This window comes from Callorhinus ursinus, unplaced genomic scaffold, assembly GCF_003265705.2.
Source record: "Callorhinus ursinus isolate GAN/ISIS: 27379988/994484 unplaced genomic scaffold, GSC_fseal_2.0 scaffold30, whole genome shotgun sequence".
In the NCBI taxonomy this organism is placed as follows: Eukaryota; Metazoa; Chordata; class Mammalia; order Carnivora; family Otariidae; genus Callorhinus; species Callorhinus ursinus.
In genome coordinates, this window is record NW_027397092.1 from 8,865,455 (window position 1) to 8,890,275 (window position 24,821).

A 24,821-nucleotide genomic window follows, 5' to 3' on the forward strand; every position below is an offset into this window, starting at 1 on the left:
TCAATAATTCATGTTCTCTGCAGATGTCCTCTTGGGCTGTTAGGTACTGTAATGAGAAACTCTTCTTTAAATGTTAAATTCAATTATAATTCAAATGTCTTCAAGTTGAACTTTCTGTGTGTTTCAGACTTGTCTTCCTAGCTAGATTGTGAGCTCACTGAAGGTGGGAACTATGTTTTATTTGTGTAGTCCTTGTTGCACTAAATGTAGGGAGTCGATTTTTGCTTTTCGTTTTGTGTTTTTTCAGGAAACCCTTTAGGGTAGCTTATGTATTAAGTTTGAAACCTGGATATGCGGACTGTCACCATAATAGAGAAATTGTATATCTCAAAAACTTCCTAAACATCAGTGAAGCAGTAAACATTTCAGGTGTATGAGAAACTTGAAATTGACAGTCGCAAAAGAACATTTAGTTAAATGACTAAAATGTTGCAGTGTCCCCAGGTAAGCAGTTTTACCCTAGAGTTGGTTGTTGAAGTTCAGGATCCCGTGACATCTCAGGGAAGGTGTTAGATGCCTGTCACGATTGGTTCTGAGGAGAGGCTGGGGAGTTATCTTCTTAAAGAGGTCCATGACCCTTACATGTTACCTGTCGCTCTAGGCAGTATTTAGGTGTTTGTCTCCATTTTAGCACCATTTTCATTCTTTCATCTTCTTTAGATTTAATCTCCTCTAATTTATCTTAGTTTAAGCTACACACCTGCTAAATTCTGGTCCTGAACACGGAGGGTTTAACGAAAAGACCTAGAGCTGTCGTAATTGCTTTGATGATAGACTTCATGATGCTTCATACTTCTTATGTAATTTTGCATTGTACAGTTTAATTTGGGAAGCTTAGTGCCAGAACATTTATTCATTGTGCCTGTTTGGACTTAACATCTCTTCTCCCCTAGGCCTACTCCGGCCACTGATGGGTTCAGGCTCCCAATGGCCCAATATACTTGGCACTTTGTGGCAAGTTTTTTTTTTTTTTTTTGGCAAGTTTTTCTTGACTTCGGTTGAAAAAGAAAGAAAGTAAAGAGCACCAAAGACTTTAAATGTATGTCATTGTATTAAGGAGCTAGTTAGTACTACTGGCAGAGCAGTTGGCTCTTGAGTTTGAATCCCTGCTGTACTTCTTGCAATGTCTTTGACCTTAGTCAGTGTTTAGTCTCAAGCCTCTTCATCATTGAGGTGAGGATGATATTGTCTCTCTCAAAATGGGATAGCACATGCAAAGCAGCTAATGCAGAACCAAACATGTAAAACAATCTTAAAGATTGTATTCCTTCTTTTTGTTAATGCTGTCCACATTTTCCTGAAACCTAAAAACTGACCCCTACAAAGCAGCTACTCCTAATTCTGCTAGTAGATTATTATTAGTTTGTGGTTATTGCCATGCCAATTTGCCAAGTCCTATAAAAGCATCAAGAATTATCAGCCTATCATGGGAATGGGTTCCTTAATTTGAACCAGATAAAAGGAGATCAGGGAAGCAAAGGGATTCATATAAAGTAGGATTGTCACTTAATAAAAAAAAATTGCTTGTCATATCCTCATAGTGTTCTTCTGTATAACACCTGTCACTTTTTAAAGGACTTTCTGTTTTCTCATATTAACCTCACAATCAGAAACATGGTACTTAAGCAAGAGAGAAAAGTTTTCTAGGATCTAAGTACAGCTGTTTAAAGACTATTTTTTTTTAAACCTTGCTAGAAGTAGTTCCTCATCAGAAAACCAAGGGGGACCTCTACTGTAAGAAAATATAGTAGATGGCATTTTAGTACTTTGGTGATTTATTTGGAATGCTTTCCTGGGCACATCATTTTTACTTCCCTTGTTCTTTGTTAACTTCATTTATAAAATTGGAGGGTGGAGCATATGATATCTAAAGCCCTTTCACTTCTAAATTCTATGGTTCTGTTTTATTTTTGTGGTTGATCATTACCTAATGGTAGCCATGTGATGAAAACCTCTCCACATCCAGTATGCAAAGATAACTGCATCTGTGATTCAGAATAGCAAGGGTATTTTAAATTTCCTTTTATACGTTTGTTTTCTATATTATAAGGATGAGATGTTTAACATATTGGGTTTTTCTTCTTCCATGCATGCCACATGCATTAAATAAATGGCAGTCGGCAGACCACAGGGCAGCTTGGGACTCCCAGCAGGCAAATCCCCACCATTTGAGAGCTCACCTTGCAGCAGACAGACATGGTGGCTCGGTACAGGTATTTTCTGATTTTTGCATGAGTGATTATTTCCCAAATTTATACAACTAACCCTTTTTTGGAACTCATGGCATGACTTCATATCCTAATGAAAAACTTGTTGCTGAACTCTCCATAATTCTCTTCCTTTGTATTTAACCAAAGAGTAAAATTAACATGGTCTAGGAAGACCACCAGGGATACTATGATTTTGCCTTTGTTCATTTTTGCAAGTATATGCAACAGTATTTAAGTTAAGTCATACTCACAACAGGTTAGAAAAACAAACTGTATTACTTGAAATATGTGTTAAGCTTGATTTTTCAGTAATAAGTTCAGACTTTTTTAATGCTGTAAGTAATAGAACACTTTTATAACTTTTCCCTTTCATCGATCATTCCTTCTTTAAACTTCAGTCAATTAAATAGATAGGAAATTTTTTATCCTTAGTACTCAGAAAATACTTTCTGATTAATTGCTCAAATAAACATGACCCCAGTTGTTATAATGGTCTATTTTGTTTCTAGAAAATACCAGATGGAGAAAATAATTTCAAGAACAAGTATTTATTAAATACTCCCCTCAATTTTCTGGCTATTTCTAAAAATTTAAAGCAGTCCTTTATTTTTTTGAAGCGTTCATTCCTCCTTCCTTCTCTGTACCCTTAGAATACTTTATCTTGCCCTCCCATGCCCCCTAAATTTTCATCTTTTATGTGAATGTAGAAAGGGGAAGGTTACCAAGTCTCTTATTTCTTTTAAAATGCTAATTTAAGGTAATTTAAATGCTGGTTTAAAGTAATTGAGATAATAAATGTTATCTCCATCCATTTCAATTTAGAACTTTCTTTAAAAGTTTTGATTTTTTTCTCCACATATTTCCACTTGATTAATTTTCCATTATGTTTTACCAAATTTGCATTTTTCTTGGTGAATATGTAGATATATTTAGTGTGTTGGATCCCGGCTCTGGATTTTATTCTTTCTTGATTTGAATTCTAAAAGTCAGTTCTTGATTAAATCTTATAAGTTCTCATGTTTTTCTCACCATTAAATTTTAGAGGTCATTTAAAGTATGTAATCAAATATTTTTATAGGACTTTGTAGTCTGTGGACCTTTCAGTCCTGTGTAACAGAGGTATTTGATGAGGACTTAGAGGCAAGGGTGCCTGAATTGTAAAAAAATTTTTATGACTCCAATTCATGGCCTTGGAAAAGTTAATAGAGCAAATTATATTTAGTTTCCTAGCACAGACTGGATGGTGTGTGTGTCTGTATACGTTTATACACGTTTCTAAGTGTTGTATGTTACAATAACAGGTGTCTTGCTCAGTGTTCAGGGATATCTGCAACAGTTACAACACTATTAGAAAGCTCTCTGGCCATCTGCACCATTATCACAAATGTGTTATTTTCTTAGTTTCTTCTTACTCTGTGGGATTCGCAGTGATGGCTCATGGGATCTCCAGACTATCACAGGGTGAATGAGTTTGATTATTGGCTCATCACTCTAGGACTGTATGTTCTCTTTTTTCATATGTTCCCCAAGAGACATTTCCACTCCCCTCTTCTCTCACCATCTCTTTAAAGCTTCTCTGCCTTTGGAGACTACATCTGGCTTCATCCTAATACTCAATACATGATCATTTTTACTTACTAGAATTTTAGTAATACATAAGTAAAACAAAAAATTTTACACTATTTTCATTGACTTCCTGAATATATTTTACACCATTAACTAACCTGACATGACAGACATTAAGCAAGCTTCACTCTTGTGAAAAATTTACTGACAGCCTAAGTGGGCTCATGCCTGAACATTGTTCTTTCCTAAAATATTGACTTCATTTATGCCTTATATCCTACCCGTGTAAAAAGTTTGAAAAGTTACAATATGACACTTGTATAATTGGGCTCATAAAATTGTAATTTAAAGCTAGTAATAAGAAGAGGAAAGAAAAGTGCCTAAAATCTAAGCTAATGTGATCATTATTATAAATATAATACTACATTGGATTCTGAACAAAGGAGGGGAAACAATGTATTCAGTTATTCTCATTGTCTGATAAAGGGAAAAGATAAAGAGAAAAACCCTTTTATTGATAAAAAAGTGTGAGAATAATTTGCCTTGAGATTCTTTGTGTGATGATCGGTAAACTACCTGTTGGACAGTTTCCGGTGTTGACTTTGTAGTAGGAGATGCAAAGACTTTATATGGCAATTAAAAAATTAGCCTTCAGCAAATACTAAGGCCCTGTTGTCGAATAGTTTCTTAGGAAAGACATTACCGTAATAAGTTGATAGCTATGTGGTGAGAAATAAATATGGTACAGATTTAGGATATTTGGAAGCAGAATCAGGAGTTACCCCAAATAAGCCAGTTGGGGCCTGTGGCATTCGTCCCTCATCTGTCACTGAAGTGTTTTCCTGGAGCTCAGAATGGCTCTCAGTGCGGCACCACAAAGCATTCTGGGCTGTTTACAGTTGACCTGCAAGATGAAACCTCTTGCGGGGGGCGCCTGGGTGGCTCAGTCGTTAAGCGTCTGCCTTCGGCTCAGGTTATGATCCCGGGGTGCTGGGATCGAGCCCCACATCGGACTCCCTGCTCGGCGGGAAGCCTGCTCTTCCCTCTCCCACTCCCCCTGCTTGTGTTCCCTCTCTCGCTGTGTCTCTGTCAAATAAATAAATACAATCTTAAAAAAAAAAAAAGATGAAACCCCTTGCTATTTTGACTTATAGAAGGTTCCTTTATGGATATTCATTATTTCAGATGTGTTTTTAATAGGAACTGAATGGTGGAGTCTAAATTTGAACTCCTTGTTTTTCCAGAATTACTATATGTATTACAGGTCAGACATCTGGTTTGCCAAGTTGATCTCATTGTGTTTAAGAACACAAGCCCTAGAGTCAAATTCGAGTTTAAAATCTATGCCATAGATGATTCATCAGTAAAATGGAAATTATTTTCAGGTTTTTAAAGATTATTTATTTATTTGAGAGAGAGGGAGAGAGAGAGAGCAGAGTATGTGAGAACATGAGGGGCAGAGGGAAAAGCGGGCCGCCTGCAGGGCTCAATCCCAGGACCCTGAGATCATGACCTGAGCCGAAGGCAGATGCTTAACCGACTGAGCCACCCAGGTGCCCCAGTTAATGGAAATATTAATAATACTTCTACCTCATGGTTTTGTCGTGAGAACTTAATTTAAAAAGTATTAGCATAGAAGGTGGGCCTTGTGAAGTACAAATACTAGAATAATCTATTGCTTTTTAGCAAGATTAAGAAATTTGATTGGTCTCTGGGAAGTGAAGTCTAGTGGTACAGCCCAAAGAAAGCATTGTCAAATTGGAATTTATGTAATTTTATTCTGTATCTTTAGTGTAATCATGTTAATCCACTTACCAGAAGGATCCAGCTACACGTTTGATAAATTTTTCCCACACACGAGATTAAAAATTATATTCAAATATCTGTAGACTATATTTTGAATTTGTTCTTGGCTTTTATGTGTTTTGGAAAAGCTCCCAGGGCAATCAGATGTATTCCTCTCTGCTCCCTTTAGAATCCTTGGTAATAAATATGGCTGAGAAACTTAGACCTAGCACTTTCAGTTTCTTGGCCAGTTGTTATTCAGCAAATATACATAAATGTCTACTAAGAGGTACTAGGCATTGTACTGGAGTCTTTGAATAAAGGGAAGAATAACAAAGATAGGGTGCCTGTCCCCATGGAGCTTTCAGCCAGTGGGGGAGGTTAATTAAATAGGCATTGTGGTAAGCGGAGAACATATAACGTGCTATGAGAACATATTTAGAAGCACCTGACCTGGATTTAGTGGGTTCAGATTTCCTGGAAAAAGCGAAACTTTTTTGTATTCTGTTTTTTCACCTGTTTCTAAAGTGAAGCATCAGTAGGAGGAGTTAGCAGATGGAAGGGGTCTAGAGAGGACCGTCCCAGGCAAGAAAGCAGCACACGTAAGGTGGTGGAGGAGGGAGAGACATCCTGAGCAATTGACTACAGTCCGTTCAAGCCGGTGTGTGTATTGAGAAATGAGACTGAGGGGTAGGCAGGAGGCAAGTCCTGAAGGACCTAATAGGTCTCATTATTACATTTGGACTTCATTTGAGGATATTGGGTGGCCGTAAAGAGAATTAGATAAGCAAGGTAACTCTATTAGTGTTTTTTCTAAGGATGGCTTTTGTTGGAGACTAGGCTGAAGGGAGAACAAGTCTAAGGCAGGGACACAGCTCTCAGAAGTCCAGCTGAGGGAAAGTGATGGGTAGCAGAGATGAAGAGAACTGAGAGGATTTTCAAGATAATTAGAAGGTAGAATTTAGTTTGGTGTCAGGGCTGAGGGGGAAGGTCATGTCACTTGTCCCTTTTTGACGTGTCTCTGCCTGGCAAACCAGGATGTCCAAAATGAGGTTTTTAAAATGTACCGCTGATGGCAGGTAGTGCTCATCTGGAATCGCATGGGAACTGTGCCTTTCACTGGAGCACGGCTCCTTTGAGCTCAAGGTCAGCTGAAATCCCGGTCCTGGAAAGCGGAGAGGCAACTTCGAGCAGAGGGAGGAAGACAGATGTTAGGGGCACTGTCGGAAGACTACTTCCCATGAGATGGTGTAGGTCCCGATCGCTGGGAAATCTCCGCTAGTCGTGCAGCCTTTGGTTGCAGTTAAAGGAACACTGCTGAGTCTGAGCCCCTGAGGGGAGAAGGGCGGCCTCCCAGGCGGTGCTGCTGTGGCGTGCAGCCGGGCACCGTGCGTGGAAGTGAAGGACGAACGTTACCTGTTGCGCTGGGCACTCTGGGATTTTCTTCGGTGTAACTGGAGACATACACGTGCAGGTGAGGATAGCAGAAAAGAGTGAGACGAATGTATTTCGAAATGGTAAGGAGACGTGTGTGGTTACAAGTCAGAGGAGTAGCAGGTGCCCCACCCCAGCCCGTCCCCCATCGCGCTCGTCCTTAAAACTCCCCTTTCTAAAACATGGCCAGTAACCGCTTTCACTTTGCTTTCTCACATCTTTCAAAACACACAGGTACTCACAAGGGGGAGAATCAAATGATGAGTACAGTCGTGTCTTTCTGTTCCATTTTCCAGGGCACTGAAATCTGTAAAAGAGAGTTTGTACAAGGAGAGTAGTGGGGTGCCATTAGCAGATAAGTCATGTCCAGCTCAGCTCTGTCAGTTTAGCTTAGTAAATGCCTTGTCCAGGTGTCACTGCGGTAAGTCAGCGTTACAAGTTTATTTTCATATCCTTTTACAGAAACTTTTACAGTAACGTCTCAAAAGGCTGGAATACTCAGAGTATAGTGCTCTGCTTTGTACTTCTGTAAGTGAAAGTAAAACCATTTTGGTTTATCTTTGCTGAAAGTCTGAGAATCTCCCTGTGCCTTCAGGTCATCAGTTGGAATATCAAGAGGATCAATTATAACCCCAGTTCTAGGTTTTAGAATATGTAAGAAAGTTCGTGTCATGTAATACGTGTGAACCCTAGCAGGGGTCCAGAAAACTCTTTGGAAATTACTCTTAACTATATCTCATTTATTAGTGTGCTTTCTTATAGATGGCTTTTAGAAAAAGCTTAGGGCATAAGTAAGATATATAACATTTTAGTATTTCTAATATATTTATTGGATAGAGGGCGATCTGGTTGATTAAGATAGTGAGCCTCTGTTGTGCACTTGGTAGCATGCTTACAATAACTCAGATAGAAATTAGAAAGGTGGGGGCGCCTGGGTGGCTCAGTTGATTAAGCGACTGCCTTCGGCTCAGGTCATGATCCTGGAGTCCTGGGATCGAGTCCCACATCGGGCTCCCTGCTCAGCAGGGAGTCTGCTTCTCCCTCTGACCCTCCCCCCATCTCATGTGCTCTCTCTCTCTCAAATAAATAAATAAAAATCTTTAAAAAAAAAGAAATTAGGAAGGTGGTACTATAACTCATTTGTATGAATTCATTGTATTTGGAAAGTGAATTAAATTAGCCTTATAAAATCATTGACTACAAAGATTTACCGTGTGTTATCTTTGTACTCAGAAGTCTATGTGAGTGACTTCTTTTGGAATTAGATGCGGCAGGCAGCCATCATCACTTCTCTCCCGCCCTGAGCTGCAGCCTGTTTCCACACCCTCCCCTTAAACTCTGGTGCACTAAAAGTGACACCACATCTGATGCCTTTTTTATTTATTTATTTATTTATTTATTTATTTATTTATTTATTTATTATTTATTGGTAACACCTTAAAATAAGAACTGTATTAAGTTTCTTACCAAAGTGGGAATATCAGAGAAAATTTCTTTAAGATTTGGTAATATCAGAGAAAATTTCTTTAAGAACAAGAACAAAAGCCCTGTAAAACACCTGAATTATTTTTTTAAATGTCAAACCTCAAAGCAGCTGTCATTTTTTAGATGGACTTTCATTAGAAAAATCAGCTGATGAACACCAGTATTTCAGAGACTCCTATATGTTCCACTTCAAGTTATAATTCTAGAAATGTTACCTAAATGGGATCATTCTTTAGAATTTGGTTGATAAAAATGATTTGTGCATAGTTGTTTGGTTGATTTAGGTGTCTAGGAATATGATGACATGCTATTTATAATAATGTGTCTTTGTTTTTTCTTTGTAAAATCCCTTCCTAAAAGATACTAGTTTTCTTAAGTGAAAACAATTTTAATTGTCACCAGTATTAAGTAGGCCGCTTCTATAGGAGAACTCTGTCATTACGTTGATTCTCTTCTTAGCCCGGGATGTTAGCCTTTACTCAGAGAGTTAGGGAATCTGGGAAACCAAAGAGAAATTACATTAAAAAAAAATACATAAATGAAGATACTGTTTCTTTCTGGTCTGGTTCTGGTCAACCAGGTGGAATGAGATTTGAAACATTTCACTAAAATTATTAAGGTCAGTTATGACTTTGTGTGAACTGAAGTAAGTCAGATTATATAATTACCATGTTCATACAGTTGCTCTTGCTGGAAATTTAGAATACTTGGGTTATGAATTTTCAATAATGCCGCTTAAAGTAAGGGAAGGCACGTTGAAGGAGCTGCCTCTAGTTTGAGATGGGGTCCCTCCAGCTTTCTCGGGCCATTGAAGATGAAGGAAGAAAAGAAACCTGTGACTATCACGTTGAGGGAAGAGCAGTGGAAATTGTTGAGTGAACTCTTATCTTCTGCATGCAAAACATACTGCTAATTACAGATAGTGGCGAATACAAAAGTGTAAGATAAGAATCCTGCTTTCTAGCTCCTTTCCAATTCAGCGAGGAGCTCTGACGTTTTAAAAATTAAGAATAAAGAACCAAATTATGTTTGATAATTAGGACAAATAATGATTGTTAATTAAATACTTTCAGAAAGAGGGAGAAATGAAGAGAAGAAATTAACATGGAACTCAGTAGAATGCCAGAGAGGAGGAAGCAGGTGCCCCCGAGCAGAGTAGCAGATTGAGACACAGTGGTATTCCTCTTCTTGGCTTGGTTGGCTCTAACAATGATCGAGGCAGTTCTGTGTGTTTTCAGCTGTGAGCACAAATGCAGCATTCCTTTCTAAGTACTTGTTCTGCATAGGATACAGGGAACTCAGCCTCCATAATCCTGTATTCATCTAGATTTGTTGGTTGACGTCTAGTGACTTTTCTGGGAGTTGTGGAGTGGACTGTCAGGCCCACAAGGGCAGGGGTGTTTTTCTTGTGGTTTTCCAAGTTCCTGGAACACTGCCTGGCACATTGTGGCCTCTCGGTTAGAACATGAGCATTAGTTAAGTTTCAGTAAAATGGGGCTCTGCAAGCAGACCTGTTAAGTCTCATAGTCAGCTGTCAATCTGCTGTCCAGGCCTTTGATATATTAGCATTTTCTTTTTCTTCTGATGAGCTCGGATAAGGAAAGCAGCAGAGGTCTGGCAAGGTGGTAAGGGTTTACTAGAAACTGGAACTGTGGATAGGAGGAGTGACACATTTGAGAGGAGTATGAGAAATTCAGTTTTGGAGGTACTGAGTGTGAAGTACCTCACGTGGTCTAGGTGAGCATGTGGGTGAGCGGTTGGGCTCAGCACGTCCTTTACGTAGAGATTGTAGCCGAAGCCGTGAGTGCAGGCAAAACTGGCTGAGGAACAAGGGCCACCACTCCTGGAGCTCCTAGAATAGCCCTGTCATTGCCCTTCACACTGATTCCATTTCCTCCTCTCAGTCTTGTTAAATGCGTACTCCTGTTTCCCATTGCGTAGTTGAGAACACTGAGCTTTAGCACGATGAGCTCTTTTTCCTGGGTCACATAGCAGGTGAGGGTGAGAGCTGGGCTTTGCTTCTGGACCCATCTGCTCCCGAGTATCAGCTGGCGGCAGGTGACGCTGAAACGTACAGGAAAAGGAAGACTGAGCAAAGGCCACCGGATATATTTTTCTAGGAATCATTGGTAACCTGCAAGCGTGCTCTTACTAGAAACCTGATGTAGCGACAGAGTACAGATTGCAAAGAATTAAGGAATAAATGAGTGGAAAATTTTATAAAAAATGGAAGCGATAAGTTAGGACTATTGTTCTGAAGAAGTTGCGAGGAGAGCAAGAAATAGGGCGGTAAGGTGACTTTATAGATCAAAGAGGACTTGGGAGAGTGCGGGAGTTTTGCTATGATTTTTATTTTGTTTTAGGATTTCATTCATGCATGCATTCATTTATTTCAACAAGTATTTATTGGTTGCCTGTTCTCTGCCAGGTGTAGGGGGGAGATATAGGGGGGCAACAGTCCAAAGTTCTTGCTGTCATGGAGCAGGAGGAGGTGAGAGTGGGTGTCAAGAAACACAATCTGGAAACCAGTATCTGGATAAATTCTATACAAAGAGCTAACAGTAGAGCCTAACATGACATAGTGTGTCTGTATGGAAGTCTCAGATTGTATGATAGAAAAGGGCTGCTTTAGAGATGTTCTCTGAGAATCTGAAAGATAAGAATATAGCCCATCAGCGGGAAGAGAGTTAGTTCAGGCATTGAGAATAGATAATGCCAAAGCCTTAAGTTGGGACTAAGTTTGACATACTGGATGGAGGGCAGTGAACACCGGGGAAGGTAGTATGAGATCAGAGAGGTAAGCAGAACTCAGATGTTGTGGGACTTTGTAAATTGCGGTAAAGAATATGGATCTTTATTTTAAGTGAAATGAGAAGTTGATACTTGAAGAGATTTATGCAGGTTAATTATACATGATCCAATTTGTCTTAAAATGAGCACCCTGGTTGTTGTGTGGACAATACATTAATGGAGGGTGGGGGCAGGTGAAAGCAGAAGACCAGTTCATAAGTTGTAGCTCTTATTCACACAAGAGATCATGGTGGCTTGAACTAAAGTCCTGGTAGTAATAGAGGTGGGGAGAACCGATTAGACTGGGGAAGTGTTTTGGGGGAGGATTTAACCAGCCCCGCGGATGGATGAGATGTGGGGTTTCAGTCAAAGAGAGGAATCACCGTGATTTCAGGATCTGGGCATGAACAACCGGGCAGATGAATGGGCAGTATTCGAGGGAGACATAAGCATGGTTACACACTGAAATGAAGGATCCATTGGAAGGAGCGGGACTGAAGTTTGCAAGGGAAAGAATTCGTGCCATAGCAAGGTGCCAGTGGAGATGGGCACACCTTGCGGAGCTGATTTGAGACAGAAGTGTAGGAGTTGGCCTTACACAGCAGAGGGAAAGAGACAAGACAGAAATTTCAAGATGAAAAGGAAGTTAAAAGCAAATATTGGATGGCCTTGAATTTTAATAAAATATTAGACCTATTACTATATTCAGTTATAAACAGCTCAACTACATACTAATTGTTTTATGTTCTGCGTATTAACTTTCTAATTTAACCTTAATTTTTATCATTGTATAACCTGTCACTTTGTGCATATATAATTTTTTTTTTTCTTTTGGCAGGTTGTAAGCTCTACAAATGGAGAGTTGAACACAGATGACCCTACCGCAGGACGTTCCAATGCACCCATTACAGCCCCTACGGAAGTGGAAGTGATGGATGAGACCAAGTATGTATTTGTTTGACTTCTTTTAGTAGCTTTTTGTGCTTCAGCTGTGAATGTTTGAGACTTATAGTCATGTACAATTATTCCAGGAAATTTTTTTCAGGGAATAGGTGCATGCACAACAAGTGATATTTTCAGTTATTTTAATCACTGAGTTTAAAATAGTGCTATTTCAGTAAATATTTTATAATACAAAAATATTCATTTAAGAACTATGCTCAGTTTCTTACTTAGAATTAACAGCATATTTTTGGCTTTTTATTTTTAGGAGTATTGATGCATGAAAATTATTTCTGTAGGGTAGATGCTCAGTTTTTTTTCTTTGTAAGCATAAGAAATAAATAATTATTAATTTTATAGTATCCTGCATGTATTCATATTAGTTTTAAAGTAGTTTTTCTGTGAATGTAAATGATAATGCTGCTTGGAAAAAAAAAGTAAGCTTGAAAAACAATGATAATTTCAATGTGGGCTGTTTCTGATGATTTCTCCCTCTCTCTCTCCCTCCCTCCCTCTCCTTCCCTCTCCCTCCCTCCCTTTCCCTCTCTCTCACTTTCCTTGTATTTTTCTTTTTGTGTGTGTGTATAGCTGCCAGAAAGTGTTGAACATGTGGTGAGTTTTCAAGTGTAGGCAGGCAGAAATAGCTCCCTTGATTGTAATTTCAGAGATTTAGCATCATTTTGCAAACGAAATTACAATTGGTCAAAGTTGTTCAAAATATTTGGTGTCATTTACAGTAGGTCTGAAAAGCAAGAAATAATTGTTTGAGGAGCTCTTTTGCCTGCTGCAACTTTTTTTTTTTGTTCAAGTGACATAGATTTGGGGGCACTTTTTAATTGAGTAGTTGATAACACCCACTCTGCTTGTGCTTGTGCGTTTGTTCTGTAACACAGAGGCTTCATTTGCTATTTTAAATAGAAAGACAGGATTTTGAGTTTTAAGCTCTTTTTTTTCCAGTTCAAAAAACTATTAAATACACATAGCAGATCCTTCACCCCCACCCACCCCAAGAGCATCACTAAGAGAGTATTTCATTGGCTAATTGTATTGCCGTTGAGTACACATGGAATACGCTGATACGTGTATGATTAACTACAGTGAGAGAGTGCTATGGAAGTCCTCATCTGAATAGTTCCTGCTCATTGCAGATTTATGAAAAATATATTCCTGTTAAGTCGAGTTAATGTGGGATTTAAACTCTTCTCTGATCTTTGCTCTAGTTGTAATGCCGTGTTTCGTATGTTCCTCTCAGTTTCAGGACAAATCTTGAGTGAGCCTGGGAGTGAATAAGGAAAGTTGCTTAGATTAGCAAGTTTTGGAACATTCTACTCCTGTCCAAAAGGAGCCTTACATGAATTCCAAAATAATGCTCATTTGCTGGTTGCAAGATGAGGAGACTTTTGTTGGGGATATTTCTTTTTCAAGAGCAGTGATCAAGTATCCATTTTTATCACTTTGGCTATGGAATTTATTGACAGTATGACCTAGTGGATTTGAGGGTGTAGTGAATCAGCTACATACTTGTGCATTTTTACATCAAGAACAAATACCACCATCGATGTTTGCTTGTGCAGTCGTAAGTGGAGTTCCGAAAGTGGTGTGGCCGAGTGGGGCACACAGGTCCTGTGCGTCCAGCATGGGTCGTAGAGTCCTGCTTCTACAGCTTAGGGTGCCTTCTTCAAGCTTGTTTCTTTCTCTCTAAACTGAGGCTCATAATAACTGCTTCGCAGGTCACTGAGGAAATTAACTATGATAAAGCACTGCTTTTTTGTCTGGCCCATGGCAGGTACTCAGGAGCTATTCCCACCCTGTTTATTTCCTGGGGGCCAGCCACCTCTCCCATCTTTGTTCTCAGCCTTGTCCCTCCAGCAGGTGTCCCCTGTTTTTCCTTCCACACCCATACTCTTCACTGAGACTTGGTGTTCTGTGTCCACTTCGTCCTAGACACCTGCTTTGAGCCAAATCGATTCCCCTTTCCCATGTTTTCAGTCACTACTTACACCGCTTGGGTTTTAGCAATAATCTGAACCCACCCCAGCCCTTAAGTAGATGGCTCACCAGTAGGGAAGATGGCGGTGTATTAACACACGTTCATGGATGCGGTTTCAAATTTGATAGTGGTGATGGATGTAAAACTCTTTGAATGTATTAAAAACCACTGAATTGTATACTTTAAAAAGCATGAGTTTTATGATGATTTGAATTATATTTTAATAGAGCTGTTATTTTTTTAAATATGGAGAGCAGCCCATAATTTCGGTAAAGCCTGACTCCAGATGGGTTACAGAAATCCTCTGACCTTCCCTGCCTCTTCACTGGTTAAAGACTTCCAGCACGTCACATTTGGTTTCCCTTTAATCAGGGTGACTCTTACATTCCTGCAAGTTTGTTATTGCATTTCTCATACCTTCTTAGTTTGTGGTGAGGGACTGTGAGTGTGATTTTTTCCTAAATTGCATCTTCTCTCTCCCACCCTTTTATAGGTCTATAGGAACCCGCCAAGAATTCCCTTTCAAAATGTTTCCAACTCCCTCTCTTTCTTCTCACCTGTGATTGGCGGAGGCCCCTCTCACCCACCCCATTAATTATAATGTATTTCACATTGGACATTTTAGAGGCTCAGGCTTCCTAGAATAGTACCTTATAGGCCTTGATCTATAATTTCCAAGTGACGCAAAATATTCTGTTGTCCTGCATTTAAAATGGCTCATCCATTAGTAATGAGATTTTGCCTTCTTCACTGTGGCTGAGAATTTTCTTTTTGTTCAAGACAGGTGATACAAGTGGTATCACCCTCATCATTCCTTCCAGGAATTTAGGAAAACAAGGCTTCCTTTGGTTTAGTTACTGAGTTTTTAAGTAGTATGTAATTATCTTTTTTCACCTTTATTTCTCTTTGTGTTCCCTTTCGAACATTGCTGAACAGTTACCGTGCATTTGGTAACATGATGATTACGAAGATAAGTCAAGGCCCCTGTGCTCCCTTAGAAAAAATAGCAAGTACACCAGTAACTTTGACATAGTGGTCCTCAGTCCTGGCTTCCAATCACAAGCATCTGGGGAGTTTCAAAAATATGCTAACACCTGGGCTGTGCTATCAGAGTTTCCAATTTAATTGTTCTGTGGTGGGGGTCTGGTTGACGATACATATTTTTTTAAGATTTTATTTATTTATTAGAGTGCGAGCATGAGCAGGGCGGGGAGGGGCACAGGGAGAGGGAGAGGGAGAGGGAAAGCAGGCTCCCCGCTGAGCCAGGAGCCCGATGTGGGACTTGATCCCAGGACTCTGGAATCATGACCTGAGCCAAAGGCAGACGCTTAACCAACTGAGCCACCCAGGCACCCCTGGTTGACAGTATTTTTAAAAAGCTTGTAAGGTGATTCTGAGGAGCACCCAGGATTGAGAATCATTGGTCTAATACCAGGTATTACAGGATTAGCTCATAGGATACAGTGTGACTGGATTTAAGAGACTGGAATGTGCTCTTCCAGCTGGAAGATCAGAGGCATCTTCACGGGTAAGGGTACATTTGCCCTGGTTCTTCAAGATAAGCAGGCTTGGCAAAGGAGTTGGGTGCAGGAGTCCGAGAGAGGAGGCTGAGCAACATGTGGAGCAAGGACAGAGTGAGGCAGGTGTGAGAAGTGACCCATTTGTGTATAGCGTGTGCAAATGCATCCTGGTGGGAGCTGAGGTAGTCTCAGTGCCCAGTCTCAAAGGCCCTTAGTAGCCAGGTGAAAACAACAAAAAAAAGACATGATCCCTTCTCAACACAAGCAAGCAAGCTGTGGGTTTTAAGCCAAGAAATGGTATAATCAGATTGAGCCTTCAGACAATCAGTTTGGCAACACTTTTGAGGCTTATGTCATTTCCTGGGGTTCATTAGATTACACAAAATCCATCCGTCCTCCCCTTCTCTCCCTTCTGTAGTACAGACTGCCTGGAAAGGCAGCTTGATGCGAGATGACACTAAGAGGAGAGGGAAATAGGTCGGAACCAAATTTGTAAGAGCTGTGTGTGTGGACCCAATGCCTTAGACTGTGGGAGAACCAGTGGTGAGATTTAAAAGGCGGAGTTGGCAAGGTCATATCTCGGTGGGGGCAAGTTGGGATGGCGCATTGGAGAGAGGAAGACACTTAGCTGGACGTTTGTTAAGAGGCTCTTAGCAGTGGGGGAGGCCAGAAGTTCTGAAGTAAGCCAGCATTAGAGGATGGGACAACTTTGAAAGTCGTTTCAGACTTGAGGGACTAATTGCATGTGGATGGCGAGGAAGAAATTGAGGATGAGGTTGGATCTGCGGGTTCCCAGTTGGAGTAGTTATGTGGATAGTCTTGGGCTTCTACCTAAACTCTTCTTGCTTGACTGATCAGTTCCGCATTTTTCACACCAAGAGGTCCGGAGATAAGAAATTATGTTTTCATGTATGGATTTGAAGGGGGCAAATCCTTTGTCAAAGAATTAAAGATAGATGCCTTAAAAGCTGTTTTCTGTATGCTCATCAACCTAGATAAGGAGAGGCGAGGCTCGGGAGTCCTGAGTGGGTAGGGCCTAGCCGCTGTGAAGCGGTCTTTCAGCCAAAGGCAAAGCCAGTGAGTCTTTTCAGAGAAGACAGACAGGAACTTCATGTCCAGACAGAGACCCGTGTGTCAGTTTCAGGTAGATGGGAGAAGGAAGGCTAAGACCTGCATCCAGGAAGATAGTCAAATCCTAGAGGCAGGAAAAGGCCACGAGTGAAAGGGAAGTGGTGCGGTGTCACGAGCAAAGCCTCGGCCCTTCTCCTGTGTGTTTTCTACATAGTTGAGGACTTGGATCCATTATGATCTCCTGTTTACCACCTTAACAGTTTTTACAGCAACAGCCCTCAAGATCATCAGAAGCAGGGTTTAACCATTTATTTTGAAAGAATTTAAGAGTAGAGCTGTGGTGGAACGCCCGGGTGGCTCAGTCGGTTGAGCATCTGCCTTTGGCTCAGGTCATGATCTCAGGGTCCTGGGATCGAGCCCCATGTCGGGCTCCCTGCTGAGCGGGGAGTCTGCTTCTCCCTCTCCCTCTGCCCCTCCCCCTGCTTGTGTGCTCTCTCTCTCTCACTCTCTCTTTCAAATAAATAAATAAAATCTTAAAAAAAAAAAAAAGAGTAGAGCTGTGCCTTCAAAGCTTTTGGGCTAGCTACGGAATCCTGTCAGAGGCATGGACATGACTTGTGAGCGCATACTGGCTTACTGGAACCACACAGGCATAAGCAGGAAAGAAAAGCATTGACAAGAACATGATTTAAAAGTCTGGTAACCTTAATCAGTTACCCCAGGGCTGTCAGTAGTCTAGATCTGAAGAGACCCCAAATGAGGCATCAACTAACGAATAAGTAAATATCGCCACTGAGCAGCTTGGAAAAAAATGTGTTTAAAAATTTTAAAGGTGTGGATGATTTTCTAAGATCAGGTAGTTGAATATAGTGATCACCTCACCTGTGGGAACTTCGGTCTGTGCTCATTCCTGCACTATTTGCTATTATTTGCTGTTACTGTTATCAGTAACTTTTGTTCCTGTTCGACTTGCAGCAAGTGTCAGAATTACATTGTTTCCTTTTATACCTTGCTCGCACTCTTGTCAGTTGATCGCATGGTGGCCCCTCAGTATCTGAGGTCCTCAGCTCACAGCTTCTGGGACAAGGACTCACTGGAAATGGAGAAGCCGGAGGGGAGGCCAGGCAGGTGCACGTAGGCAGAGCAGGGCTTCTTGGGTTTAGACTCCTGTAAGAATCTGATGCAAACCGATTTTCTCCAGGGAAGCTTCCACAGGCACTCAAATCTGCATTTTGTGAGATTTCACTAGGGCTTGTGGGCCCTGGGGTAAGAACTCTAGCTTTAGAACATGGTGTAGAATTTTGACTAGGTTCTTACTCTAGGGGTTGCACTTATGAGGAAAGTCACTCATTTATTCAGTAAATACTAAATGAGTACCAACTCTGTGCCCATTTGTGGGATGTATCTGGACAAGCCCTTATGAAGCTTACATTCTGTGTGGAGGCAGATAATCAGTAAATAAATAAGATAAGTTCAGATTAGTCTGAGGACCGAGAGGAGTGTAAAATGGTCATGTGACAGAGTGGCCATATGGGAGCCACTCTGTTTTAGATGGAGGGTAGTTGATGGGAGACCTAATTTCTTAATCACAGACTGTAAATCAGCTGCTTTGTAATGAGTTTTAAGAAACCAGCCACAGGTTAAATATCAATTTTCTTCTTTTTATAACTATACTCTATTTTGAGAGCATCTCTCCTTTATTTGGATGCGTTCCTATTGCCTAGAGCAATGCTGTCCTCTGGTGGTAGTCAGTTTAATAGCATGCCAGCTTCCCTGGCAAATCGGTTTCAAGGGTGTACTCTATTTGGTGGGATTTATTTCTAACAAATAGATGCCTTTTTTTTAGATTGCCTTTTAATTTAAAAGGCCTCTACAGTTATGATTCATCTGAAAGTTTCATTTAATCTCAAGTAAATGCTTGGATTGGTTTTCTGTGTTAAATAATACATAATTGAAGAAAAGATGACATAAAGAATAGGAAGGACTCTGCTGTCTTGAGCTGGAAAGCAGATTGATGATACTAGAAAAATAAGCCAGACAAGGTAAATTGCTAATACAAGTGTGGAAAATCTGGAACTTGTTGATCAAAACATGTATTACATTAAACCCCCGTTCCAAAAGGCTTATTAAAACACTTTTTAACAAACACTTACTAAAACACCTTTTCAGCAGAAAAATCTTAAAAGATCGTAGTTTGGAATTTGAAGAGACAAATGATAGTATTTGGAAACAGTGAACATTATTAATATAACTTTATGTTAAATAATAGGTCTCCATTGAAATGTGATCATATTCTTTAATATTCTAAATATTTGGTTTTTACAATATGAACGTTTTATGACTTTTCTAAGTCCTTTATTGGAAGGTTTTCTTTTTTTTTGAATAATGGTTTTCATCTCTTAGAATCTGAGTTAAATAATTTTTTTCATTGTTTTATTTTAGAAAATTTATATAACAGATTTGAGAAAGTATTTAGGTAGCTGACAGTTACAAATAAAGTTGACTTATTTTTATAAATACAGGAAAAATTGATTGTATCCAGAATCATCCTTTATAGAGGTAGCTCTTTTCAAGGCCCCTGTTGGGTAATTTGTTTCTGGTTGCTCTGGTGGTCACCTCAATAAAAGTAAAATTCATAAAGATTGATAGCTGCCCAGATTTTCAATTGAGTCTGTAGCAGCTGACATATATAGGTTTGAATTATTCACACTCCATGGTCTAATCATTATGTGCTGTTTGAATGGGGTTAAAAAATCCAGTCGTGTAATTTGGTTTTGAATGCCCCATAGTGATTTCATAGTCATGGCATAAATCACAGTAAATGGTCTGAAATTATTTTTGACTAACGATAATGTGGGTGGAGAGATTGTGTAATTGAGCTGGGACAGTATGGGTTTCTGTTTATATTTCTTTCACAGAAAGACATAAAAGATAATCTAGCAATTATTTCATCTTCCACAATCTTTTGCTGGAGAGGACGCTTAAAGCTAGGTGGTCTCCATTATGCTTAGCTTGAAATGACTTGTTTAATAGCCTTCTTTGCAGGCAGGCTGGTAAGAATTAGAGGAACATCGTTATAAGGTCACATTCTGTACGAGCTTTGAATTGGCAGCATTTTGTTGATTGAATCACCATGCATATAGATATTTTTTTAATTACAAAACAGGATTTACATATTTACATAAGCACACACACTAGGCTTCGATGGAAAAGACAAAAGAGCCTCTGTGTGTCACCTGTCTTCTTGATACTTTGATAGATGGACTTACCTTTAAATGTGGAAGGGGAAAAGAGCCAGACCTGTTTTTGAAGGAATGCCAGACTTTTAGAATAGATATATGCATGTGGGTTTGTATTTTTTTGTGAGTTTCTGCTCAGTGATTCTCCTCTGTGAGTTGGCACCAGCCTCAGCATCACTCCCGACATGCTGCATGTGTTTCATCTTCTCATGACTAGGGGAGAACTTAATGTGGAAAAAACCAGGTCTCTCAGGCATCATCTCTAGATTTTTTTTTTTTTTTTACTTAGGAATGAAACTCCGAATGCTTTTCCCTCATAGACTGCAAGACTGAATCACCTTGATTATGCTATTTTAAATGTTAAGCACAATTTTTACTTTCATTAACTTAGGATCTGTTTGACCTTAACTTTTTTTTTTTTTTTTAAGATTTTATTTATTTATTTGACAGAGAGAGGGAACACAAGCAGGGCGAGTGGGAGAGGGAGAAGCGGGCTTCCCGCAGAGCAGGGAGCCCTATGCGGGGCTCGATCCCAGGACCCTGGGACCATGACCTGAGCAGAAGGCAGACGCTTAACGACTGAGCCACCCGGGCGCACGCAGTTTGACCTTAACTCTTAAAGAATTAAAAAGTGCCAGTATTGACATGTTAGTTAATGCGTTTTCTCTCTTCCAGTTTGTAAATGTGGTGGAAAATGTTTGTTGAAGAGTCTATTTGGGCTTTCTCTTTTTCTTTCTGGAATCTCATCCTTGGTGAAGATCAGTTCCTCAGTATTAGGATAATTATTGCTTTTCTAACAATGACTTTAATAATCATATGTAAATATCAGGAAGAAAGGGAGAGAAAGCATAAGATGAATTTTATGAAAGCATGCCCCTGCCAGAGGTTAATGAGTATTCAAAATAAAATACGGTGGGTCAGTGAGGATTCAGAATTCCACACCTCCTCATTTAGTCTTGGTGCAAAGCCTTTTCAATTTAGTGGCTCCTTGTAATGTTGCATAGAATGTTTGGCTGTCTTCATAAAAGGCATGTTGATGAAACTGTAGTAATAACTCTGCCCTAGGTTCACTAATACATACGCTTCACTGGCATGTTCACTGTGTATCTTGCATTAGCCTGTTGCTTTTTACGACCATTGAAATTAATATGCTAAGCTCAGTCTTTACTTTGTGACCCTTTAGTACCTTTATAATACAAGAAGTGTTTCCCTCCATCTGCAGGTGCTGCTGTTTTTTCAAACGAAGGAAAAGGAAAACCATACAGCGTCACAAATGATTCTGGACACAGACAGATCATGGGGAGTTACTTACGTGTTCATCTGCTGTCTTGTGATTAAAATCATCTCTGTAGTGACCACATATATTTCCAAGGACTCACTCTTAGAAACAAAATGTCATACTTTCATACTTCATTTTGTGGTTGTCTTACATTCATATTTTTTTCTAATTTAACTTTTATGGAAGCTTTAAAGTTTTGTCCAAACATGAGTGCTTTGCCCATCAATGAATGGAATGGACCAAGGAGGTGGTACTGACGGATACATTTCTAAAGACATTTTTCAGAAGCTCTCCTCCTGTTGTAGAAAGCAGTACAGTATCTTCAGTGTCAAACAGTTACATGCCTAATCTGTTTTTTTTTTTTTATAACTTCTGTAAGAGCATAATCAAGCAGGAATTTTCTCCCCAGTGGATAATGCAACAGAGAAGACGCAGTTGCCCAAATATGTAAAAGAAGTTATTTTGTGAGAAGTTCATTTCCCTGTGTGACATCCGCATTGATTTCAGTATTACTGATGGTACTGCTAGTCATGAGTCATATTAACAATTCTCTCTGTGAAATCATGGTACAGTCACTGCCCAGAGGTACTGAGGAAAAAGCTCTATGGGTTCGGCAGACGGTAGTGGTCAAACAAATCACCAGTAGCGTGCTAGATAGGAGCTCTGCTTTTGTGGCACCACGACGTGAAGTACAGTGTTGCTGAAGTGGCAAAAGCGCCTTTAAAAAAAAAATGCAAAATATTTGTATAATGTAACTTTATGCTTCCAGATAATAATGTATGTTAGACAGCAAGAAATGAATACTTTGAGAAATTAAATATGTTGGAGTTTTTTTTTTTTTTTAAATACACTAAGGAGAAGAAATAAATGTGAATCTCATTGCATTGTGTAAAGTTGAAGTCTGAGGAGATCCCACTGAAACCTGCTGAATGATTACATTCTCCCTTAAGCAGAAAATTTTGGATGTGCCATGCAGTGGTGTCTGTTTATTAATTATTTGCTCTTTGATAAAAAAAAAAATAAGGACCCCCAGCAATAAAAACTGGGTCACTCTATTGCCCTCTGTGCACATTAGTCTCTTGTATTCAACTTTGCTGGTTCTCTGGAATTTTCCTACTTTTTAGTATAATTTTGATGATTGAAAACTATTTTGGAAAGGATGGGTCAGGTGCTTTGCCTCCATAGTCTTTTGAAGTGCCTGCATATGAACAAAGTAACAGTTCTGTAAAAAAGGAAACCCATTCCACTTTTTAAGTATGCTTTGTTTTAAGCCATAAAGACACAGGTGTACTTTAGTCGCATTCGACTAGCCAGATTCTTCAAGAAGAGTTAAGACACAAAGACTGGCTAGAACAAGAATGATGTTTTTCAAATCTCATCTTCACCTTTCATGTAGAAGATTGCTACTTACTCTTTCCATGAAGCCCTTTCTTTGTCTTTAAGTGCATGCCTTCCGGCGTGCTTATTTATTTTTATTGTCTCAAGGTAACATTTAAAATGTGTAATTAAAGTAAATAAATTACATTTTTGACTTCATTATTGCATTTACAGGGATTTAATTGTACTTGGTAATTTATTTTTTCTTATTAGCCAAAAGTTCAGCGTGTTGTTTTTGACAAATTAGGCGCCCATATGAATACTGCAAATCAGGACATTGTTTATCATTGTTGCTCTGAATCGTCTGAATGATCTTTTCAAGTTCTTGATTTTAAAGGCCCACGCTCAGCCTAGAAGACATTTGCTGTATAATTTGGTCAACAGTTTCCATTCTGTCTGTTTGTATACTGTCATGATGTCTTAAACGACAGGAGTTACATACTGAGTTTTTATTTTTTGTTTGCCTTGAGCAAGGTAGATGGATGTTTTGGCCATTATAATGTGAAACCACTTTTTTCTTTACAGTATTTGACCAAATTTATGTGTCTATGATATTTGTAAATACATGCGATATCTGTATTTCTTATCATAAGCCTATTTAGTTTTATTCTCAGTAGGGTTTTTGGACTGTACAGTGTTTATATGATCTGAACTCCTTATACATAAGAAGGTGTGTATATTAATCCAACTATGGACTTAAAATATTTTAAAAGTATAAATACCCTTATTTGCTGCAAAGACCAGTGTGTAGACATTTGCTTTTTAGCAATATTTTTAAGTGCTCCATTTTAATGCCAAGGAATAAGTCTTTTGGCAACACAAACTGGTCAATAATAGGTAATGCAGGTATGTTCAGGTTAAGCCAACAATGTTTTGCATTTTTATGCTTCTTTTCTGTCAACACTAATGAAGTCAACATTGCCTGAATGTCTGAATAATGAAACACATCCCTGTTTAAAAGTATGTAACTGAAAAAGAAATAAAAAATAAAGGTAGTTTTTTTAAACTCGCTTTTTCCCCCTTCCTCTAATCACGGGTGAAGTGATGCTACTCATAATAATCTAAGGTAGGAATTTTAAAAATCCGGTTCATTTAGTTTTGTGTATGTGAGAAGCCGAGCTAAAGGAAGACGCTTTTGTGTTTTGTGTTTCTGTTTGGATTTTGCTTTGTGGGAGCCCCAGCATAAAGAGTGCATACCTGGAACTATCTGAGCTTTCCTTCAAGAAAAAACCTTTTACACTTCCCTGAACCATTTAATAGAGCAATTAAAACTAATGCCACCAATAAAGCAAGGAAAAGAAACAATCATTTTATTCCTTTTAAAAAATGAAGTCATACTTGGGTGTGCACAGAAATGAAACGTGATTAATCACTTTTTTTTAAAGATTTTATTTATTTATTCATGAAAGACAGAGAGAGAGAGAGGCAGAGGGAGAAGCAGGCTCCCAAGGAGCAGGGAGCCCGTTGTGGGACTCGATCCCAGGACCCTGGGATCATGACCTGAGCTGAAGGCAGACGCTCAACCATCTGAGCCACCCAGGCGCCCGATTAATCACTTTTCAGTGAATGACTTTACCATTGCAGATGGAGAGCATGTATCTGGGACAGACTCTCACAGCTTATCCTGTGCCAGGTGCTCTCAGGGGAGTTTCCCAAAATGGTATTAATAGTGCTGTGCTTACTGAAAGATGGTCCAGGTAAGATAAGGCAAAGCAGCACCACTGACACCAGCATTCAGAGGCGGTAGACCTGGAGATGAAACATAACAGTCAAAAGGCCTGATGTAGAAAACTCTGATTTAAGATGGGGATTCAGTCGGAACGACAATGCAGCTGCATCAGCCAGCACCCTCTGAATTGTGAGTGGCTTACACAGTGGGGGTGTACGTTACTGTGTCTCACTGACAAGGCCAGGGGAAGGGCCGGCTTCCGACGTGCTTGATCCTGGTGTAGACTCAGGATCTCCCCGTGTCTCTCTTTTGCTTCCTCCTGGGCTGTTTTCATTGCCAGGGACACTTCTTCTGTGTGATAGTGAAGTGGCCACCCAGCAGCTTCCGACTTCTGCCGTCTTCGTAACCTCAGCCAAAACGAAGAGCAGTTCCTCTCAGCAGTCCTAACAAAATCCTCAGACTGA

At 39.6% G+C, this 24,821-nt stretch overlaps 1 protein-coding gene across 8 annotated transcripts in view; it reads left to right on the top strand.

The window, feature by feature from the left end:
- Positions 1–23,694, top strand: part of CSNK1G3 (casein kinase 1 gamma 3) — a 107,863-nt gene extending 84,169 nt beyond the window's left edge. For 2 of the 8 annotated variants that reach the window (XM_025860861.2, XM_073878592.1), the window contains exons 11-14: positions 2,118–2,213; positions 12,109–12,215; positions 12,801–12,824; positions 21,255–23,694. In XM_025860861.2, the coding sequence (XP_025716646.1) occupies positions 2,118–2,213; positions 12,109–12,215; positions 12,801–12,824; positions 21,255–21,309 (282 nt within the window). In that variant the 3' untranslated portion in view covers positions 21,310–23,694. The remainder of the gene's footprint in view (positions 1–2,117; positions 2,214–12,108; positions 12,216–12,800; positions 12,825–21,254) is intronic. The other 6 variants (XM_073878593.1, XM_073878594.1, XM_025860857.2 and 3 more) reach the window with 3 other exon arrangements.
- Positions 23,695–24,821: the final 1,127 nt, after the last annotated feature.